The 23,031-nt window shown below is 38.5% G+C and overlaps 1 protein-coding gene across 4 annotated transcripts in view; it reads right to left on the bottom strand.

Moving 5' to 3' along the window:
- The window catches only part of LysRS (Lysyl-tRNA synthetase), a 52,849-nt gene that overhangs the window by 5,549 nt on the left and 24,269 nt on the right, over window positions 1–23,031 (bottom strand). For all 4 annotated transcript variants that reach the window (XM_070086718.1, XM_070086720.1, XM_070086721.1 and 1 more), the window contains 2 exons: window positions 20,091–20,193; window positions 19,451–19,717 (listed from right to left, as the gene is read on the bottom strand). In XM_070086718.1, coding sequence (XP_069942819.1) covers window positions 19,451–19,717; window positions 20,091–20,193 — 370 coding nt within the window. The remainder of the gene's footprint in view (window positions 1–19,450; window positions 19,718–20,090; window positions 20,194–23,031) is intronic.

Here is a 23,031-nt window from a genome sequence, read left to right as displayed (position 1 = left end):
TTTTATAGTGCAATTAATTACTCAACTTATTATACATTACAAATCAGATCTTACTCCCAAATCAATATATCATAGTGACTATCTGTCCATTGAACTTTGTTCATCATTACTTAATTTAGTCCCTTATATATTTTCTCCTTTATTTTAGCTTTATATAACTATCTTAGTTCATATATTCACATTTGGTAAAATAATCAAGGTGCTATTCTCAGGTGCTAAAGTATAATAAGTTCACTATTTTGCCATTATATTATATCATAGTGATTATCTGTCCATTGAACTTTATTTACCTTTACTTAATTTAGTCCCTTATATATTTTCTCCCATATTTTAGCTTTAAATAACTACCTCAGTTCATATATTCACAATTGTTAAAATAATCAGTGCTATTCTCAGGGGCTAAAGTGTAATAAGTTCACTTTTTGCCATTAAAATACTCCAGGTGCTATAGACTACCTCAGGTGCTACTGATTTTACTTTTAATACATTCTTTTACTATTATATCCATTAGCTCCTTTATTTTAACTGTAAATATCTACTGCAGTTCATAAACTCACTTGTTAAAATAATTAAGGTGCTATTAGATACTTCAGTGTATAACTGAATTATCAATTCTGTAATAATCCCTTTTTCTTTCAAATTTTTACAAGTTTTAGATTAATCACGGTGTAAGTAAGTAAGTTTATTCAGGTATACACAAATACAGTTACATAGAATTATCATACATAGCAGCATATGTGTAGAGAACCTAGGATAACCCAAAAAAGTCAGACAGAGTGACTTATTTCCATTGGGGTCCTTAGTCATAAGTCTAGTTGTAGATTCAATATAAATCTTACATCATTTTACTCAGAAAATCTAGTTTGTAAAATTACTCTCATCCTATGACTACAGGCACAGATCCTGATGTAAACTTTTTACAAAATGAATTACATGAATCAATCAATAACTGTAATTACTACACAGCAGACCAAGCAAAGACATTACTCAGTGCAAACAATAACATAACCATCTTTAACTACAATGTCAGATCCTTGCACAAACATTATGATGACCTCACAGCATTACTCAGTTCCCTTAATTCCAATATATCAATCATCACACTCACAGAAACCTGGCTTAAGCCTGATATTACAGATTTCTATACCATTCCTGGCTACATGGTCATACACAACTGTAGAACAGACCAGCAAGGGTGAGGAACAGCTATATACTATTCAAATCAACTCGAATGTATCAATAAATCTTGCACAAGGGATGAACATGGAGAATATATCATAGCCAAATTTAAATCAAAAAACCTGCAAAAACCCCTCACAGTTATAAACATCTACAGAGTACCACAGTCAAACATTTATCACTTTAGTGAAAAACTAGCAAACATGATTACTGATGCACACATGAATAAAGACCACCTACTCCTAACAGGTGATTTCAACATAAACATATTACACGACCAGGACCCACAAGTAACCGAATTCACAAACACAATGAGCAACTGCCTGTTGCTACCAGCAATATCTAAACCTACAAGAATCTCCAAGACAAGCATCTCCTTAATAGACCACATCTGGACAAACACCATATCCCCTTTAAAATCAGGCATAATCACGGACAACACTACAGACCACTACCCAACCTTTCTCATAACTAATCTGGGCAAACTACCACAAGACATTACTAAAGTAACCTAGCAAACAAAATACCAAGCACAAATGCCTGTCCATCAGACTACCTCATAGGAACCTACCAAAATACGCTATTCCTAGCTCCAATCAACCCCACTGAAGTTATGCTCAACATAAACACCCTTAAAAACAAGGCAGGAGACAAACAACTTGCCTACTTTTTTTTTTTTATATTATCACACTGGCTGATTCCCACCAAGGCAGGGTGGCCCAAAAAAGAAAAACTTTCACCATCATTCACTCCATCACTGTCTTGCCAAAAGGGTGCTTTACACTACAGTTTTTAAACTGCAACATTAACACCCCTCCTTCAGAGTGCAGGCACTGTACTTCCCATCTCCAGGACTCAAGTCCGGCCTGCCGGTTTCCCTGAACCCCTTCATAAATGTTACTTTGCTCACACTCCAACAGCATGTCAAGTATTAAAAACCATTTGTCTCCATTCGCTCCTATCAAACACGCTCACGTATGCCTGCTGGAAGTCCAAGCCCCTCGCACACAAAACCTCCTTTACCCCCTCTCTCCAACCTTTCCTAGGCCGACCCCTACCCCGCCTTCCTTCCACTACAGACTGATACACTCTTGAAGTCATTCTGTTTCGCTCCATTCTCTCTACATGTCCGAACCACCTCAACAACCCTTCCTCGGCCCTCTGGACAACAGTTTTGGTAATCCCGCACCTCCTCCTAACTTCCAAACTACGAATTCTCTGCATTATATTCACACCACACATTGCCCTCAGACACAACATCTCCACTGCCTCCAGCCTTCTCCTCGCTGCAACATTCATCACCCACGCTTCACACCCATATAAGAGCGTTGGTAAAACTATACTCTCATACATTCCCCTCTTTGCCTCCAAGGACAAAGTTCTTTGTCTCCACAGACTCCTAAGTGCACCACTCACTCTTTTTCCCTCATCAATTCTATGATTCACCTCATCTTTCATAGACCCATCCGCTGACACGTCCACTCCCAAATATCTGAATACGTTCACCTCCTCCATACTCTCTCCCTCCAATCTGATATTCAATCTTTCATCAACTAATCTTTTTGTTATCCTCATAACCTTACTCTTTCCTGTATTCACCTTTAATTTTCTTCTTTTGCACACCCTACCAAATTCATCCACCAATCTCTGCAACTTCTCTTCAGAATCTCCCAAGAGCACAGTGTCATCAGCAAAGAGCAGCTGTGACAACTCCCACTTTGTGTGTGATTCTTTATCTTTTAACTCCACGCCTCTTGCCAAGACCCTCGCATTTACTTCTCTTACAACCCCATCTATAAATATATTAAACAACCACGGTGACATCACACATCCTTGTCTAAGGCCTACTTTTACTGGGAAAAAATTTCCCTCTTTCCTACATACTCTAACTTGAGCCTCACTATCCTCGTAAAAACTCTTCACTGCTTTCAGTAACCTACCTCCTACACCATACACTTGCAACATCTGCCACATTGCCCCCCTATCCACCCTGTCATACGCCTTTTCCAAATCCATAAATGCCACAAAGACCTCTTTAGCCTTATCTAAATACTGTTCACTTATATGTTTCACTGTAAACACCTGGTCCACACACCCCCTACCTTTCCTAAAGCCTCCTTGTTCATCTGCTATCCTATTCTCCGTCTTACTCTTAATTCTTTCAATTATAACTCTACCATACACTTTACCAGGTACACTCAACAGACTTATCCCCCTATAATTTTTGCACTCTCTTTTATCCCCTTTGCCTTTATACAAAGGAACTATGCATGCTCTCTGCCAATCCCTAGGTACCTTACCCTCTTCCATACATTTATTAAATAATTGCACCAACCACTCCAAAACTATATCCCCACCTGCTTTTAACATTTCTATCTTTATCCCATCAATCCCGGCTGCCTTGCCCCCTTTCATTTTACCTACTGCCTCACGAACTTCCCCCACACTCACAACTGGCTCTTCCTCACTCCTACAAGATGTTATTCCTCCTTGCCCTATACACGAAATCACAGCTTCCCTATCTTCATCAACATTTAACAATTCCTCAAAATATTCCCTCCATCTTCCCAATACCTCTAACTCTCCATTTAATAACTCTCCTCTCCTATTTTTAACTGACAAATCCATTTGTTCTCTAGGCTTTCTTAACTTGTTTATCTCACTCCAAAACTTTTTCTTATTTTCAACAAAATTTGTTGATAACATCTCACCCACTCTCTCATTTGCTCTCTTTTTACATTGCTTCACCACTCTCTTAACTTCTCTCTTTTTCTCCATATACTCTTCCCTCCTTGCATCACTTCTACTTTGTAAAAACTTCTCATATGCTAACTTTTTCTCCCTTACTACTCTCTTTACATCATAATTCCACCAATCGCTCCTCTTCCCTCCTGCACCCACTTTCCTGTAACCACAAACTTCTGCTGAACACTCTAACACTACATTTTTAAACCTACCCCATACCTCTTCGACCCCATTGCCTATGCTCTCATTAGCCCATCTATCCTCCAATAGCTGTTTATATCTTACCCTAACTGCCTCCTCTTTTAGTTTATAAACCTTCACCTCTCTCTTCCCTGATGCTTCTATTCTCCTTGTATCCCATCTACCTTTTACTCTCAGTGTAGCTACAACTAGAAAGTGATCTGATATATCTGTGGCCCCTCTATAAACATGTACATCCTGAAGTCTACTCAACAGTCTTTTATCTACCAATACATAATCCAACAAACTACTGTCATTTCGCCCTACATCATATCGTGTATACTTTTATCCCCTTTGCCTTTATACAAAGGAACTATGCATGCTCTCTGCCAATCCCTAGGTACCTTACCCTCTCCCATACATTTATTAAATAATTGCACCAACCACTCCAAAACTATATCCCACCTGCTTTTAACATTTCTATCTTTATCCCATCAATCCCGGCTGCCTTACCCCCTTTCATTTTACCTACTGCGTCACGAACTTCCCCCACACTCACAACTGGCTCTTCCTCACTCCTACAAGATGTTATTCCTCCTTGTCCTATACACGAAATCACAGCTTCCCTATCTTCATCAACATTTAACAATTCCTCAAAATATTCCCTCCATCTTCCCAATACCTCTAACTCTCCATTTAATAACTCTCCTCTCCTATTTTTAACTGACAAATCCATTTGTTCTCTAGGCTTTCTTAACTTGTTAATCTCACTCCAAAACTTTTTCTTATTTTCAACAAAATTTGTTGATAACATCTCACCCACTCCCTCATTTGCTCTCTTTTTACATTGCTTCACCACTCTCTTAACCTCTCTCTTTTTCTCCATATGCTCTTCCCTCCTTGCATCACTTCTACTTTGTAAAAACTTCTCATATGCTAACTTTTTCTCCCATACTACTCTCTTTACATCATCATTCCACCAATCGCTCCTCTTCCCTCCCACACCCACTTTCCTGTAACCACAAACTTCTGCTGAACACTCTAACACTACATTTTTAAACCTACCCCATACCTCTTCGACCCCATTGCCTATGCTCTCATTAGCCCATCTATCCTCCAATAGCTGTTTATATCTTACCCTAACTGCCTCCTCTTTTAGTTTATAAACCTTCACCTCTCTCTTCCCTGATACTTCTATTCTCCTTGTATCCCATCTACCTTTTACTCTCAGTGTAACTACAACTAGAAAGTGATCTGATATCTGTGGCCCCTCTATAAACATGTACATCCTGAAGTCTACTCAACAGTCTTTTATCTACCAATACATAATCCAACAAACTACTGTCATTTCGCCCTACATCATATCTTGTATACTTATTTATCCTCTTTTTCTTAAAATATGTATTACCTATAACTAAACCCCTTTCTATACAAAGTTCAATCAAAGGGCTCCCATTATCATTTACACCTGGCACCCCAAACTTACCTACCACACCCTCTCTCTAAAAGTTTCTCCTACTTTAGCATTCAGGTCCCCTACCACAATTACTCTCTCACTTGGTTCAAAGGCTCCTATACTTCCACTTAACATCTCCCAAAATCTCTCTCTCTCCTCTGCATTCCTCTCTTCTCCAGGTGCATACACGCTTATTATGACCCACTTCTCGCATCCAACCTTTACTTTAATCCACATAATTCTTGAATTTACACATTCATATTCTCTTTTCTCCTTCCATAACTGATCATTCAACATTACTGCTACCCCTTCCTTTGCTCTAACTCTCTCAAAAAGCTTCTCAAGTATTGTCACCAATTATTGCAAAGCTCTTTAACAAATCCACTGAATCATCTACCTTCCCAACAATCCTCAAAATAGCGAAGGTCACTCTGATCCATAAAGGAGGTGCCAAACTGACTTTAACTATAGACCAATATCTAACTTACCACTGTTCTCTAAAATCTTTGAAAAATTAATACATAGACGGATCTATTCCTACCTCATTTCACACAACTTATTAAACCCTTGTCAGTTTGGATTCAGAAATAATAAAAGCACAATGACACTATCATACACATGCTAGAACTAATATATACCGCACTTGAAAAGAAAGAAGTCCCGCTGGGCATTTTCATTGATTTACGTAAAGCTTTTGATACAGTCGACCATGAACTACTGTACTCCAAATTAATGCACTATGGTATCAAAGGCCATTCTCTCAACTATCTAAAGTCATACCTTAGTAACAGAACTCAATATGTGTATGCAAATGATGCAAACTCCTCCACCCAACCAATCACAGTAGGAGTCCCACAAGGAAGCGTCCTTGGAACACTCCTCTTTCTCATCTACATCAATGATCTACCAAATGCATCACAGCTACTCAAACCCATATTATTTGCAGATGACACTACATATGTATTTTCCCACCCAAACGCAGTCATATTAGCAAACACAGTCAATGATGAATTACAGAAAATATCTGCCTGGATGATGACTAACAAACTTACTTTGAACACGGATAAAACCTATTTCATTCAGTTTGGAAACAAAGCTGCAAATGATCCAATTAACATTACGCTAAATGGATCATCAGTCACAAGACTCACAGAGGGAAAATTCCTAGGTATCCACCTTGACAGTAGCCTTAAGTTCCAGACACACATACAACAAATCACCAAGAAAATCTCCAAGACTGTAGGCATACTATCAAAGATAAGGTACTACGTTACACAATCAGCTCTCCTCACACTGTACCGTTCACTCATATACCCTTATCTTACATATGGAATTTGTGCATGGGGATCAATAACATCCAATCACCTAAAACCCCTAATAACCCAGCAAAAAGCAGCAGTAAGAATGATAAAGTCCCACTCCCACCAGCATACTCCACCAATTTTCAAAACTCTGAATCTGCTTACCATTAAGAACATGCATACTTATTCATGTGCCTATTACATACATAGAACAATACACGCAAATATAAACCCCCCACTCAAACTTTTCCTCACCAACCTAAACAGGACACATGACCACAACACAAGACACAGATCTCTTTTTGATGTACCTCGTGTCCATATCACACTGTGTAAAAACTATGCACATAAAGGGCCCCAAAATATGGAATTCATTACCAGAAGATATTAAAGTAATCCAGTCTGAAAATCAATTTAAGACTTCTCAAAAGCCACTTAATCACCCTAGACTAAATGCTAAATACTCAGTATACATTTACTCACCTATGTACTCCCACATCATAACTGAAACAATCACATTGAACATTTTATCCATTGACAGGAATATAATTAAATCATTGTTTTTCACAAATGCATTTTAGAATATAAATACGTGTATTATACAAATTTTGATTAATTTATAATTAATATTCTACTGTACAACTATGAAATAATTACTTTCCTACTGTACAACTATGATATACTATTTCTTAGTATTAAGTAGAATTTTATTTTATTATTATTATTATTATCACACTGGCCGATTCCCACCAAGGCAGGGTGGCCCGAAAAAGAAAAACTTTCACCATCATTCACTCCATCACTGTCTTGCCAGAAGGGTGCTTTACACTACAGTTTTTAAACTGCAACATTAACACCCCTCCTTCAGAGTGCAGGCACTGTACTTCCCATCTCCAGGACTCAAGTCCGGCCTGCCGGTTTCCCTGAATCCCTTCATAAATGTTACTTTGCTCACACTCCAACAGCACGTCAAGTATTAAAAACTATTTGTCTCCATTCACTCCTATCAAACACGCTCACGCATGCCTGCTGGAAGTCCAAGCCCCTCGCACACAAAACCTCCTTTACCCCCTCCCTCCAACCTTTCCTAGGCCGACCCCTACCCCGCCTTCCTTCCACTACAGACTGATACACTCTTGAAGTCATTCCGTTTCGCTCCATTCTCTCTACATGTCCGAACCACCTCAACAACCCTTCCTCAGCCCTCTGGACAACAGTTTTGGTAATCCCGCACCTCCTCCTAACTTCCAAACTACGAATTCTCTGCATTATATTCACACCACACATTGCCCTCAGACATGACATCTCCACTGCCTCCAGCCTTCTCCTCGCTGCAACATTCATCACCCACGCTTCACACCCATATAAGAGCGTTGGTAAAACTATACTCTCATACATTCCCCTCTTTGCCTCCAAGGACAAAGTTCTTTGTCTCCACAGACTCCTAAGTGCACCACTCACTCTTTTTCCCTCATCAATTCTATGATTCACCTCATCTTTCATAGACCCATCCGCTGACACGTCCACTCCCAAATACAGTGGGCCCCCGGTTAACGAACTTTTTTCATTCCAGTAGTATGTTCAGGTGCCAGTACTGACCGAATTTTTTCCCATAAGGAATATTGTGAAGTAGATTAGTCCATTTCAGACCCCCAAACATACACGTACAAACGCACTTACATAAATACACTTACATAATTGGTCGCATTTGGAGGCGATCGTTAAGCGGGGGTCCACTGTATCTGAATACGTTCACCTCCTCCATACTCTCTCCCTCCAATCTGATATCCAATCTTTCATCACCTAATCTTTTTGTTATCCTCATAACCTTACTCTTTCCTGTATTCACCTTTAATTTTCTTCTTTTGCACACCCTACCAAATTCATCCACCAATCTCTGCAACTTCTCTTCAGAATCTCCCAAGAGCACAGTGTCATCAGCAAAGAGCAGCTGTGACAACTCCCACTTTGTGTGTGATTCTTTATCTTTTAACTCCACGCCTCTTGCCAAGACCCTCGCATTTACTTCTCTTACAACCCCATCTATAAATATATTAACCCTTTCAGGGTCCGTCCCATAGATCTACGGCTTTACGTTCAGGGTCCAAACCGTAGATCTACGCCATGAGCTCAGCTCACTCGGATAAACTGTGAGTGGTACATTTGGGCCTAGATATGAGAGAATACATCTATGTGGTATGTGTGCACCACATAAAACAGATCCTGCAGCACACTGTGTATAATGAGAGAAAAAAAATGAAATCATGATTTTTTGATTAAAACAGCAACTTTGCAGTGTTTTTTCGTATGTTTTTTATAGTTGTATTTGCGATTTCTTGGTCTCATTTGATAGAATGGAAAACATATTACAGAAATAGAGATGATTTTGATTGGTTTTAGCATTGGAAATGGCTTGAAACTGAGCTCAAAGTAGCGGAAATGTTAAATTTTTGCCGATATTCAAGAGTAAACAAACGACCTCACACATCTAATACACGTCAGCTGGTGGGTCTAATATACATTCACAAATGTGGTGATGATATTTATACAATTATTACAGTATTGCATAACAGTAAATCTTCTATTTTTTGGTGTGAATAAAAATTCATTATGTGAAAAAATAATCAAAATGGAATTTATTTGTAAAGCCTCAAAACATAACTAATGAACAGAGGAAATGTTAGTTTAGTGCTAGGAATGCCTACATTGTTCATTCTGGACCCTATTTTGAAATTGGAATATTTTGAACTTTGTGTTAAATTGGCCAAATTAACAATTTCCGATCACTTTATTTTGTAGTTGAAACAGTTGACTTGGCGATTTCTTGTGCTCAATCGATAGAATAGAAGTAATACTAGTGAAATAGCTAAGAATTTGGTTGATTGGAATAATGTAATTGGCCTAAAATGGGAGTCAAAGTCGGCAAAATCGCCGATTCGTAAACATCGCTGACACATCAAAATTCGCGAGAGCATAATTTCGTCAATTTTCCACCAAATTTCGTACTTTTTGTTTTATTACCTTCACAAAACGATTCTCTACGATTTCATAAGAAAAAATAACAAATTTTTTTTTTGAAAATTCTTGGACACTGGTGTGTGACTCCAGATTTGGGCCTTGGACCCTGAAAGGGTTTAACAACCACGGTGACATCACACATCCTTGTCTAAGGCCTACTTTTACTGGGAAAAAATTTCCCTCTTTCCTACATACTCTAACTTGAGCCTCACTATCCTCGTAAAAACTCTTCACTGCTTTCAGTAACCTACCTCCTACACCATACACTTGCAACATCTGCCACATTGCCCCCCCTATCCACCCTGTCATACGCCTTTTCCAAATCCATAAATGCCACAAAGACCTCTTTAGCCTTATCTAAATACTGTTCACTTATATGTTTCACTGTAAACACCTGGTCCACACACCCTCTACCTTTCCTAAAGCCTCCTTGTTCATCTGCTATCCTATTCTCCGTCTTACTCTTAATTCTTTCAATTATAACTCTACCATACACTTTACCAGGTATACTCAACAGACTTATCCCCCTATAATTTTTGCACTCTCTTTTATCCCCTTTGCCTTTATACAAAGGAACTATGCATGCTCTCTGCCAATCCCTAGGTACCTTACCCTCTTCTATACATTTATTAAATAATTGCACCAACCACTCCAAAACTATATCCCCACCTGCTTTTAACATTTCTATCTTTATCCCATCAATCCCGGCTGCCTTACCCCCTTTCATTTTATCTACTGCCTCACGAACTTCCCCCACACTCACAACTGGCTCTTCCTCACTCCTACAAGATGTTATTCCTCATTGCCCTATACACGAAATCACAGCTTCCCTATCTTCATTAACATTTAACAATTCCTCAAAATATTCCCTCCATCTTCCCAATACCTCTAACTCTCCATTTAATAACTCTCCTCTCCTATTTTTAACTGACAAATCCATTTGTTCTCTAGGCTTCGTTAACTTGTTAATCTCACTCCAAAACTTTTTCTTATTTTCAACAAAATTTGTTGATAACATCTCACCCACTCTCTCATTTGCTCTCTTTTTACATTGCTTCACCACTCTCTTAACCTCTCTCTTTTTCTCCATATACTCTTCCCTCCTTGCATCACTTCTACTTTGTAAAAACTTCTCATATGCTAACTTTTTCTCCCTTACTACTCTCTTTACATCATCATTCCACCAATCGCTCCTCTTCCCTCCTGCACCCACTTTCCTGTAACCACAAACTTCTGCTGAACACTCTAACACTACATTTTTAAACCTACCCCATACCTCTTCGACCCCATTACCTATGCTCTCATTAGCCCATCTATCCTCCAATAGCTGTTTATATCTTACCCTAACTGCCTCCTCTTTTAGTTTATAAACCTTCACCTCTCTCTTCCCTGATGCTTCTATTCTCCTTGTATCCCATCTACCTTTTACTCTCAGTGTAGCTACAACTAGAAAGTGATCTGATATATCTGTGGCCCCTCTATAAACATGTACATCCTGAAGTCTACTCAACAGTCTTTTATCTACCAATACATAATCCAACAAACTACTGTCATTTCGCCCTACATATCTTGTATACTTATTTATCCTCTTTTTCTTAAAATATGTATTACCTATAACTAAACCCCTTTCTATACGAAGTTCAATCAAAGGGCTCCCATTATCATTTACACCTGGCACCCCAAACTTACCTACCACACCCTCTCTAAAAGTTTCTCCTACTTTAGCATTCAGGTCCCCTACCACAATTACTCTCTCACTTGGTTCAAAGGCTCCTATACATTCACTTAACATCTCCCAAAATCTCTCTCTCTCCTCTGCATTCCTCTCTTCTCCAGGTGCATACACGCTTATTATGACCCACTTCTCACATCCAACCTTTACTTTAATCCACATAATTCTTGAATTTACACATTCATATTCTCTTTTCTCCTTCCATAACTGATCATTTAACATTACTGCTACCCCTTCCTTTGCTCTAACTCTCTCAGATACTCCAGATTTAATCCCATTTATTTCCCCCCACTGAAACTCTCCTACCCCCTTCAGCTTTGTTTCGCTTAGGGCCAGGACATCCAACTTCTTTTCATTCATAACATCAGCAATCATCTGTTTCTTGTCATCCGCACTACATCCACGCACATTTAAGCATCCCAGTTTTATAAAGTTTTTCTTCTTCTCTTTTTTAGTAAATGTCTACAGGAGAAGGGGTTACTTGCCCATTGCTCCCGGCATTTTAGTCGCCTCATACGACACGCATGGCTTACGGAGGAAAGATTCTTTTCCACTTCCCCATGGACAATAGAAGAAATAAAGAAGAACAAGAGCTATTTAGAAAACGGAGAAAAACCTAGATGTATGTATATACAGGAAGGCCCCGCTTTACGGCGTTTCACTTTACGGCGTTCCGCTAATACGGACATTTCAAATTATGACCAAAACTCACTATACGGCTCCCCCCACCTGACTTTCTAATACGGTCACCGTGCCCCACCCTGTTTGTTTACATTCTCCATGAGCTCAGTAAGCACTAAGTCTCTCCATTTTGTCTGGAAACTCCAAAATTTCAAATGTTTTTAAAAGTTATTTCATATTTTATATATACTCTGATAATTATACTTATGTATACCTGTACCTAAATAAACTTACATACATCAAGTCATTTAAATGTCGTATATTACGTTAATATACACATTTTCATTAATCCATCCATGATATTTTTTTCAAAATTATATAATAAACACGATGCATAACATATAAATAAGATAAATACACCCCACAGTAGAATAAATGAACATAAATGTGAGATGTGAGCAGACGACTTCCACAAGTGACGCCATAATAACAATAGTCACCGAGTCTCATTAAATGTCGTATATTACGGTAATATACACATTTTCATTAATCCATCCATGATATTTTTTTCAAAATTATATAATAAACACGATGCATAACATATAAATAAGATAAATACACCCCACAGTAGAATAAATAAACATAAATGTGAGATGTGAGCAGACGACTTCCACAAGTGACGCCATAATAACAATAGTCACCGAGTCTCATTAAATGTCGTATATTACGGTAATATACACATTTTCATTAATCCATCCATGATATTTTTTTCAAAATTATATAATAAACACGATGCATAACATATAAATAAGATAAATACACCCCACAGTAGAATAAATAAACATAAATGTGAGCTGTGGTAGCAGACGACTTCCACAAGTGGTGATAATAACAATAGTCACCGAGTCTCATTAAATGTCGTATATTACGGTAATATACACATTTTCATTAATCCAGCCATGATATTTTTTTCAAAATTATATAATAAACACGATACATAACATAAAAAGATGATAAATACACCCCACAATAGAATAAATAAACATAAATATAAGATGTGGGAGCCTGGTTTGTTTACTCTGTGCCTGGCCTGTCACCTCTCATGTACTCATTCTTTCTCTCTCTCATTTATTCGTTTTATCTCATTTACTTACTCCTGACCCTACATTAAGACTACAAATATTTTAAGGTAAGTAATGAGTGAACTGTATATACATTTTATCGCTCTGGGATGCTTAAATATCATAGAATAGTATGCGTGGGTGGGGTGGCCTGGTGAGGTAGCCTGGCTATTACAATACATACCACACTTGATTTCTTACAATAAATACTACTTGTCTCACCCTAGATTAAGACTATAAATATTTTAAGGTAAGTAATAAGTGCACTATGTGTGTATTGTACCTTTTTATTGTTTTTTGATGCCTGGTTCTATTGCTAACTTAATATATGTTAGTGTAAACTTGTTATCTAGTGTTTGTATGCATTTATAAGTGGAAAAAAAGGGTGTTCCACTTTACGGCGGTTTCCGCTTTACGGCGGTAGCCTGGAACCTAACCCGCCGTATAAGTGGGGCCTTCCTGTATATATGCATGTGCGTGTCTGTGAAGTGTGACCAAAGTGTAAGTAGGAGTAGCAAGATATCCCTGTTATCTAGCGTGTTTATGAGACACGAAAAGAAACCAGCAATCCTACCATCATGCAAAACAGTTACAGGTTTTTGTTTCACAGTCATCTGGCAGGATGGTAGTACTTCCCTGGGTGGTTGCTGTCTACCAACCTACTACCTAAATTAAGTAGAATGTAAGCCAATAATGTTAAGTTGGCCCATAATGCCAAGGCATAATAGAGGCTCTCTCTGCATTGCATCCCACTATTGTATATACAATCTCAATGTACTGTTTGCAAAGACATTAAATAAATAAATAAATAAATAAATAAATAAATAAATCTTCTGGACATTTCCATGCTGAATGCTTATAATATGTATAAGATGAGGAACAGAAACAAACCACCATACGGCAAATTCTGTTTGTCTGTCATCAGACAAATAGTAGTCAAGTACCAAGGAACAGCACCTGCAATAGACCGCCCACCAAATTTTCAACAACTTCCTTCTCGTTTGAAGCATGGTGATCACTTCCTGGTAAAACTGCCTGCTACTGCTTTCAAGAAAAAGGCTCAAGAGGCGTTACATCTGTGCACATACAAAAGAACGCCCACAACAACGGAGAGAGACTCATTTTATGTGTGAGGAGTGTAAAACACCACTGTGCATGACACCATGTTTCAAAGAGTTCCACAGGCTGCAGAACTTCTAGAAACATTCCCTGTGACTGTATATCTGTATATAAAATATAGAAAAATAGTAATAAACAACATTTCATATCGTTTGTTTGTGTAAATATTTTCTGTAAACAAAACAATGACAACAGTGTTTATTCCGTTATTGTGTAGTACTGAAAAAGAAATAACTTACAAAATACTGATCATACTGGTCTCACAGGCCATAAAAGTTACTTGGAAAAGAAAAATTAAAAAATAATAGAAAATAGTATATAAAACGCTAAATAAAAAAATACCGGGTGACAGTAGTCGGCGATGTTACCACATGATGCTCCTTTTTGGTAAACTTCACGCCTCCATATCTCGGTAAATATTGATGGTAAAAATTTTTTTAGCCTATAATGTTTAGAAAAAAAAAAACTTTTTTCATAAGAATTTTTTTTTTTTTTTTTTTTTTTTTGAAATTTGGCCGACCCGGAGAACAAGTCTCTGGCAAGGCCTGTTGACCCTCAAAGGGTTAATGAAGAAGACAGTGGTGCAATTCTAGAAAATGCACAAATTGAGAATGCATCAATCACAAATTCTAGCCAACAAAAAGCAAAATGGTGCAAATTCTATGCTTGGGGCATCTGTAAGCATGGAATATCGGGAAAACAAATGGGATGTCCAACTTTGAGCACCCCAAAAAATGTCGAGACCTCCTGTCCAAAGATGTGTGTTGTTCTACCTCCTAAAAACACTTCCACCCTGAAATATGCCATTCATCAGTCCTCAAAAAACAATGCTACAACACCAACTGCCCTGCATACCATTTAACCCTTTGACTGTTTACGACGTATAAATACGTCTTACGAGCCAATGTTTCTGACGTATTTATACGCACAAATTCTAGCGGCTTCAAATCAAGCGGGAAAGGCCTGGTAGGCCTACATGAGAGAGAATGGGTCTCGGTGGTTGGTGTGCACCCTGTGAAAAAAATCTGGGACCCAGCGGTGCATTGTGGGAACGCCATCTTGTTAGTCCATTTTCACCATGCCTCTCGGTAAGAAGTTCCTCACTCCTCGGCGGATTGGAGGTCTTTTGTTCCCAAGTGATAGCTCTAACAGCGATGAAAATGCCAGTGACAGTGAATTCCAGGGTTTTGAAGTGAGTGTTACTGGAAAAAGTGCCCAGGATAACGTTATTAGTGATGAAAACCCAGATGACCCACAACCTTCCACCTCTGGTGCTGGGCCGGCTTGTTCACGTTCACGTTCGCCTGTACCAGGATGAAAGAGGAAACTATTTGGTCGTGTACAACACCCAGATGATAGCAGTGAATGTGATAGTGATAGTGATTTCAAGGTCATTGAAAGCAGTTCTAGTGACAGTGAGGGTGAATATTCCCCAGTGAAGTGGCAGTATGTACGACGTAGCATGCGGTCTGGTAGTGTTTCATATGTTGTTCCAAGGGGAAGGAGAAACTCTGGGAGCACATCCCGTGGCCCTACACCATGACCTGATAGTGAAGATGACGATATTGTAACGATGGGTATGAATGATGTGAGTGAGGGAGCAGGCAGTGGTGGTGATAGTGAGGGTGGCACGGCCCATGTGGCACCATCAGCGGGCCACGCTACTACCCACGCTGCTGACTCTGCACAACAACCAGCCTCACCCGACCCCACACTCCCACAACCTGCACTCCCACAACCTGCACTCCCACAACCTGCACAACCACAACCTGTACAACCACGGTACAATATCCAGACCCCACCAGCAGACCGCATCTGGGATTGGCAGGACGGTGACGAGTTTGTTCCCAGTCCCCATGACTTTGATGAAACACAAAGTGGAATAAAGCCATCATGTCCACTTGGGAACAATGCCAGTGAACTGGACTGCTTTGAGTTATTCTTCGATGAACCCCTGATGGACATCATTGTCAGGGAAACAAACACATACTGTGATTACACCATGGCAAATACAATTCTCTCACCAAAATCACAGCTACACAAGTGGAAGGAGACAACTGTGGCAGAGATGTACCTGTTTTTTGCCACAATAATGCTTATGCCACATGTGTATAAGCACACTGTCACCACATACTGGGCAACAGAATGCCTGATTTCAACTCCAGGTTTTAGTGACATTATAGGTGTCAATCATTTCCTGATACTGTTACGTATGTTACACTTTTCAGACAAAACCAGGCCTGACAGAAGCGACAGGTTATATTAGATAAGAAATGTGTTTATGTACCTGAAACAAAAGTGCTGCATGTATTTTTATCCCTTCAGGAAGCTTGTTATTGACGAGTCCTTGATTTTATTCAAAGGAAGACTCTCATTCAAGCAATATATACCAAGCAAGAGGAAACGCTTTGGTATAAAGCTATTTGTACTGTGTGATTGCAGAAGTGGTCTAGTTTTGGATATCATTGTGTACACTGGCAGTAATACTTTGAGAGATACCATGAAGTTATTGGGTATCTCTGGTGATGTGGTTCGAACAATGATGGAACCATATCTTGGTAAGGGGCATATGTTATTTACTGATAACTGGTACACAAGCCCCTTACTCAGTGATTTCTTGCGAGTGAACTTGACAGACGTGTGTGGTACAGTGCGTGGTAATCATAAACATATGCCAAGGTTCGACGCTGGCACTCACAGAGGTGAGGTGCAAGCCTTTGCTGCCAATGACATCATGGCATTTCGGTGGCATGACAAACGTGATGCCACATTATTGACATCAGTTCACCGAAACGAAATGGTACACAGTGGCAGGCACAACAGAGACCAATGAACCCATTCTAAAGCCTGCAGCTGTCGTGGACTACAACCTCAATATGCGCTTAGTGGACAAATGTGACATGCAGATTGGGTTTGCAGACTGTGTACGCAAGAGTTATAAGTGGTATATAAAACTTTTTTCCATCTTGTTGATATCTCTATGCTGAATGCTTATAACATATACAAGTTGAAGATCAACAAAACACCAAAATATGGTGAATTTTGCTTGTCAGTAATCAGACAAATAATTGCAAAGTACCAAGGAGCAACACCTGCAATAGACCAGCGCCCACGAAATTACCAACACACGTCATCTCATTTCAGGCCTGGTGATCACTACCCCATGCAACTGCCTCCTACTACTGCCAAGAAAAATGCTCAGAAGAGGTGTTATGTATGTACACATACCACAAAACGCCCACAAACACGCAGAGACACTCGTTTTATGTGTGAGGAGTGTCAAGTGCCCCTCTGCATATACCCATGTTTCGAAGAGTTCCACAAGCTGCAGCAGTTCTAGGAACGTGTTGCGTGACTGTACATATGTATATATATTATGGAACAATAGTAATAAACATTGTTTTGTATTGTTTGTTTGTGTAAACAAAGTGTATACACAAACTAATAGTGATAAAGTTTGTTCTGTTATTGTGTTGTAAAAATGAGTGTATATTTGAACACTGCACCTTACATTGGTCTCACAGGCCACATAAGTTACCTGGAACAGAAAAATATTGAAAAATACAAGAAACCTTTGAATTAGAGTAAATAAAAGAATACCGGGTGGGCGGCAGTTGCCGCTGTTGCCGTACGCACGTCACTTTCTGCAAACTTTGCGGCTCTATATCTCGGTAAGTACTGATGGCAAATTTTTTTTTTTAGATTTAAAACACTCAGAAAAATATTCCTAACATTTTCATAAGAAAAAATAATTTTTTTTTTTCGAATATTTGGCGACATAGAATGACAAGTTTCAGAGAGGGGCCTGAAACAGTCAAAGGGTTAAAAGGGATCAGGAGGTACAGACCTCATACAATAAACCATAGTAGTTACGACAATCCCACTACAAACTCTTATCACACAATAGAGTGGAAAAGTAGTGTGAAGTACTTAGGAGAGTTAATGTCAGAGGATATCACCTTCAAGGATCACAACAGTGTCACTATCATATATGCAAGGAAAATTATAGAATGGATAATGAGAACCTTCAAAACATGGGATGACAAGTCAATGATGATCCTTTTTAAATCACTCGTTTTCTCAAGGCTGGAATACTGCTGTACACCAACAGCTCCATTCAAGGCAGGTGAAACTGCAGATCTAGAGAATGTAAAGAGTTCCTCTACTGCACACACAAGTTCCGTCAAACACCTTAATTATTGGGAACACTTGGAATCACTCAACCTGTACTCACTGGAGCACAGGCGAGAAAGATACATCATAATCTACACCTGGAAAATCCTAGAGGGACTGGTAGCAAATGTGCATGCATAAATTGCTCCCTAAGAAAACAAAAGACTGGGCAGATGGTGCAACATGCCCCCCAATGAAAAGTAGGGGTGCCATTGGTATACTAAGACTGTTCAACAGCCTCCCACCAGGCAAAAGGGAAATTACCAGTAGACCCCAGGCTGCCTTCCAGAGGGAGTTGGAGAGATACCTAAAGTCATTACCCGATCAGCCAGGCTGTGGTTTGTACAGTGGACTATGTGCAGCCAGCAGTAACAGCCTGGTTGATCAGGCCCTGATTCACCGGGAGGCCTGGTCAAAGACTGGGCCGTGGGGGTGCTGACCCCAGAACATCCTCTAGGTTTACTTCAGGTAGGAAATCCACCCAGTATGAAGACAGTCAAGTTCCACTACCATAGGGTGACCATGTGTTAGGAAAAGAGAAGAGCTACCTACTAAACTTTGGGGATAGTAGTCTTCTAAGCATGAATGACAAACTATTCACCTCACATAGCAAAAGAGAATTAGTTCGAAACAAATTCCAAATTGTCTTAGTTAGCAATTTCAAGGAATGTCATGAATACAGATGCACAAATATTCCCCAAGAACTATACAACTCCTACCTATGATAATATGCCTATACAGTTTTATGATATAAAACACAGCAAATGCAAAATGTTAGTGTGCTTTATAAATTTCTGGATCTAACCTGCAACTTTACGCCTTCTCCTCTTAAATCGTAAAACCGAAGCTTCTGACTACTTTCTCGAATGGCATGAACTCTGCCAGCCAGTGACAATTCTTCCTTTCCTTCTTCTCCCTGTCCCAAACTTTCATAAGTTCTCAAAAACTCAGTAAGGGAGATGGACACGTAGAACTTGTGTGGGTACACAACATGGCCTTCATCTTTCTGTTGCTGAATAGACTGTATCCTCAACTTCAGATACTCATTAGCACTAATTTCTTCTTCATTCACCTGAAATTATTGTTATTATTTAGCTTTACTTACAAGATTAAAGGTCATAAAAATCCCAAATTGTAAAAAAGTTATTTCTGAGAACACCAGAGAGAGCAAATGAGGGATAATATACTAACTTAGGCTAGAAAAATTCATATGAAATGAACCAAATCAAGCAGTAAACAATGCTCCATGCACAAACATGTATACAATAGGTCAAAATACATGCTATAAGTAAAAATCTCCAAAACTAGTGTTCAGACTGGAATAACTTTTTATTTAAGGCCACCTAACAATGCTCTATAAGATAATTTTGTCTACAATATCAGTCAATAGCTAAAAATTATGTTGTATTTTCATGTGAACTCATTAAACAGATTCACATTCTTACCTTCTTTGGCTTGGCTGATGGAGTGACCTGGTCAGCTTTACCAGATTCCTTTTCTGCTTTTTCCTGTGCTTTCTTTTCTGCTTTTAATCTTCTTTTTTGCTCACTGTAGAAGTAAACAAAAATTATGATAAAAATAAGGAATAGAGAAAAGAGGTAGCCAATTACAGCAAAGGAATCATTTACTGTATTGGAAAAAATGTGCACTCAGCATTTTATGAAAAAATATATTCTATATAAAGTACAGGTCTGCCATCACAAATCCAGCAATCAGTTATTCGGTTCCTTCAGTTATTCGGCACTAATTTTGGCTAGCATAATTTAAAATTTCCAGGGTCGCCACACCAACCTGCTGGTACTGTTTGGTGGTGTTACTTGCTACATAAGTCATTCCAATTTCTTTTTCTCCATTTATTGTTTTAACCTGCTTACTTTTAGCCCTAGCCATGGTTCCAATGAATAAAAGAAATGCTTCTCATTATGTAAAGCACCTACACAGTACATTATCCATTAAAGATAAGGTGGCTTTGAAGCCACTGTCGGTTGTCATGAGCTCAGTCTCATGAAGCAGGAGAATATGCTTTATTATTATGCTAATATCAACACTACAGCTTATTTGCCTATCACAATTGATCTAATATGACATAAGAAACAATATAAATAACATAAAACATGTTAAATACTCCAGAATGAATAATATGGCTTATATTAGAGAAAACAGAGTATAGCACAGGGCTATGATATACACTCGTACTCCACCATAAACATGAAACAAAAAAGTTATTTTCTCTCTATAGATTATCACACATAGCAGCATATGTGTAGAGAACCTACGATAACCCCAAAAAAGTCAACGTGGCTTATTTTTAGTACCTGGCTTGGGTTAGCCATATATGATTTTTGGTAAATATTCGATTCCCAGCCAGGGTAGAAACATTAGGCGTGTTTCTTTACACCTGTTGTCTATGTTTACCCATCAGTAAATGGGTACCTGGGTGTTAGTCGACTAGTGTGGGTGTTAACCTGGGACACTGACCTAATTTTCTTGAAATACTCAGCATAACAAGTGCCTTTCTATACAGTAGTATGTCACTGATGTCAGCTAGGCCTGTATACCTTGTACATGTACGTGTAGTAAATAAAGATATTATTATTATTATTTACTCAGTTGTTTGTTGGGTTATCTTATTCAAACTTGGGCAATGTATGATGGAAAGATACTTCGTCATATACATCAAAAATGAAAGAAATCAGACCATAAATAGCGGAGTTCACTTCTCAGCCATTAGCGGCCGCTTAGCGGTATATTTTTGTATGGTTGTTATGGTTATACGTATTCTCATTTTTTCAGTCTCATTTGATAGAATGAAAGATATATTACAGAAATAGTTATGATTTTGATTGCTTTCATGATGAAAAGTACCTTGAAATTGCGCTCACAGTAGCGAAAATGTTCTATTCTTTAGCGAAGCTCAAGAGTAAACAATACCTGTCCGCCTGCCAGTCCAAATTCCAGTACGGAGTCAAGAATGGATTGACATTATTTATACAATTATTACAATAATGCAGTAGTCTGCATGACAGTAAATCTTCTATTTTTTTTTTTTGTGAATAAAAATTCCAAATGATAAACAAGAGTAATATAAGAGGGGCCTGTAGCCGTGACTAATGAACAGAGAAAATGTTATTTTAGTGCCAGGAATGTCTACATTGTTTATTCTGGACACTATTTTGAAATTGGCATCTGTTGAAATTTGTGTGAAATCAGCCAAATTGCCAATTTCTGACCACTTTATTGGGTAGTTGAAATAAGTGAATGGGCGGTTTCTTGTACTCAGTTGACAGACTAGAAGTAAATAAGTTTATTCAGGTATACACAAATACAGTTACATAGATTATCATACATAGCAGCGTATGTATAGAGAACCTAGGATAACCCAGAAAAGTCAGACAACGTGACTTATTTCCAGTACCTAGCTTGGGCTTGCCATATATGATTTTTGGTAAATTTTTTTTTCTCGGTTGTTTGTTGGGCTATCTCATTGAAACTTGGGCAATGTATGATGGAAAGATGCTTCTTAACGTACAACAAAAATAAAAAAGACGGACGATAAATAAGGGAGTTCACCTCTCGGCCATTAGCCGCCTCTTTGCAGTATATTTTCGTATGGTTTTTATGGTTGTATTCTCATTTTTTTGGACTCATTTGATAGAATGGAAGATATATTACAGAAATAGACATGATTTTGATTGCTTTCTTTACGAAAAGTACCTTGAAATTGAGCTCAAAGTAGTGGAAATGTTCGATTTTTGCCGATGATCAATGAACTGTGTAAGTCAAGTTGGTTAATTTTATTAAGTGTATTCTAACCTAACCACTCTGTAATTCAGCAAACTCAGTAATCCGGCACACTACAGGTCCCAATGATGCCGGATTTGTGATGGAGGACCTGTACTACATAAAAAGCATCAATAAGAATGTTTTATTATCACTTGAATAATAGATTCCTGTAAAATAGGCAGAACAGAGTTTAGTACTCTTGGTTGAAGCCCTGTGTGTTGTATAAGGTAGAAATGGGATGATATCAAAATTTTGTCAATACTGATACTCAATTTTAGGTCACTACAGATATTAATGCCATTACACGACTTATACAAGATGATGCTTAAGCACAGAATACGAAAAAGCAATACTTTATGAGGTCACTAAAAGAATTTAAAGTACCAAGAACCTTGTATTTTTTTCAGCTTGAGCACGGCAGATTTTTGAACTGAAAGTTTGTATACTGTACAGTAGGGCCCCGCTTTACGGCGTTCCGCTAATACAGCGATTTCAAATTATGACCAAAATTTGCTATACAGCAAGCGGTCTTTCAAATATGGTGCATCCCACCCAGTTTGTTTACATTCTCCGTGAGCATATCTATTATGTCTGGAAACTTTC

The sequence above is a fragment of the Cherax quadricarinatus genome, chromosome 19, assembly GCF_038502225.1.
Source record: "Cherax quadricarinatus isolate ZL_2023a chromosome 19, ASM3850222v1, whole genome shotgun sequence".
Taxonomy (NCBI): Eukaryota; Metazoa; Arthropoda; class Malacostraca; order Decapoda; family Parastacidae; genus Cherax; species Cherax quadricarinatus.
Note: the sequence above shows the minus strand (reverse complement) of the source record. Positions and strands in the feature narration are given on the sequence as shown.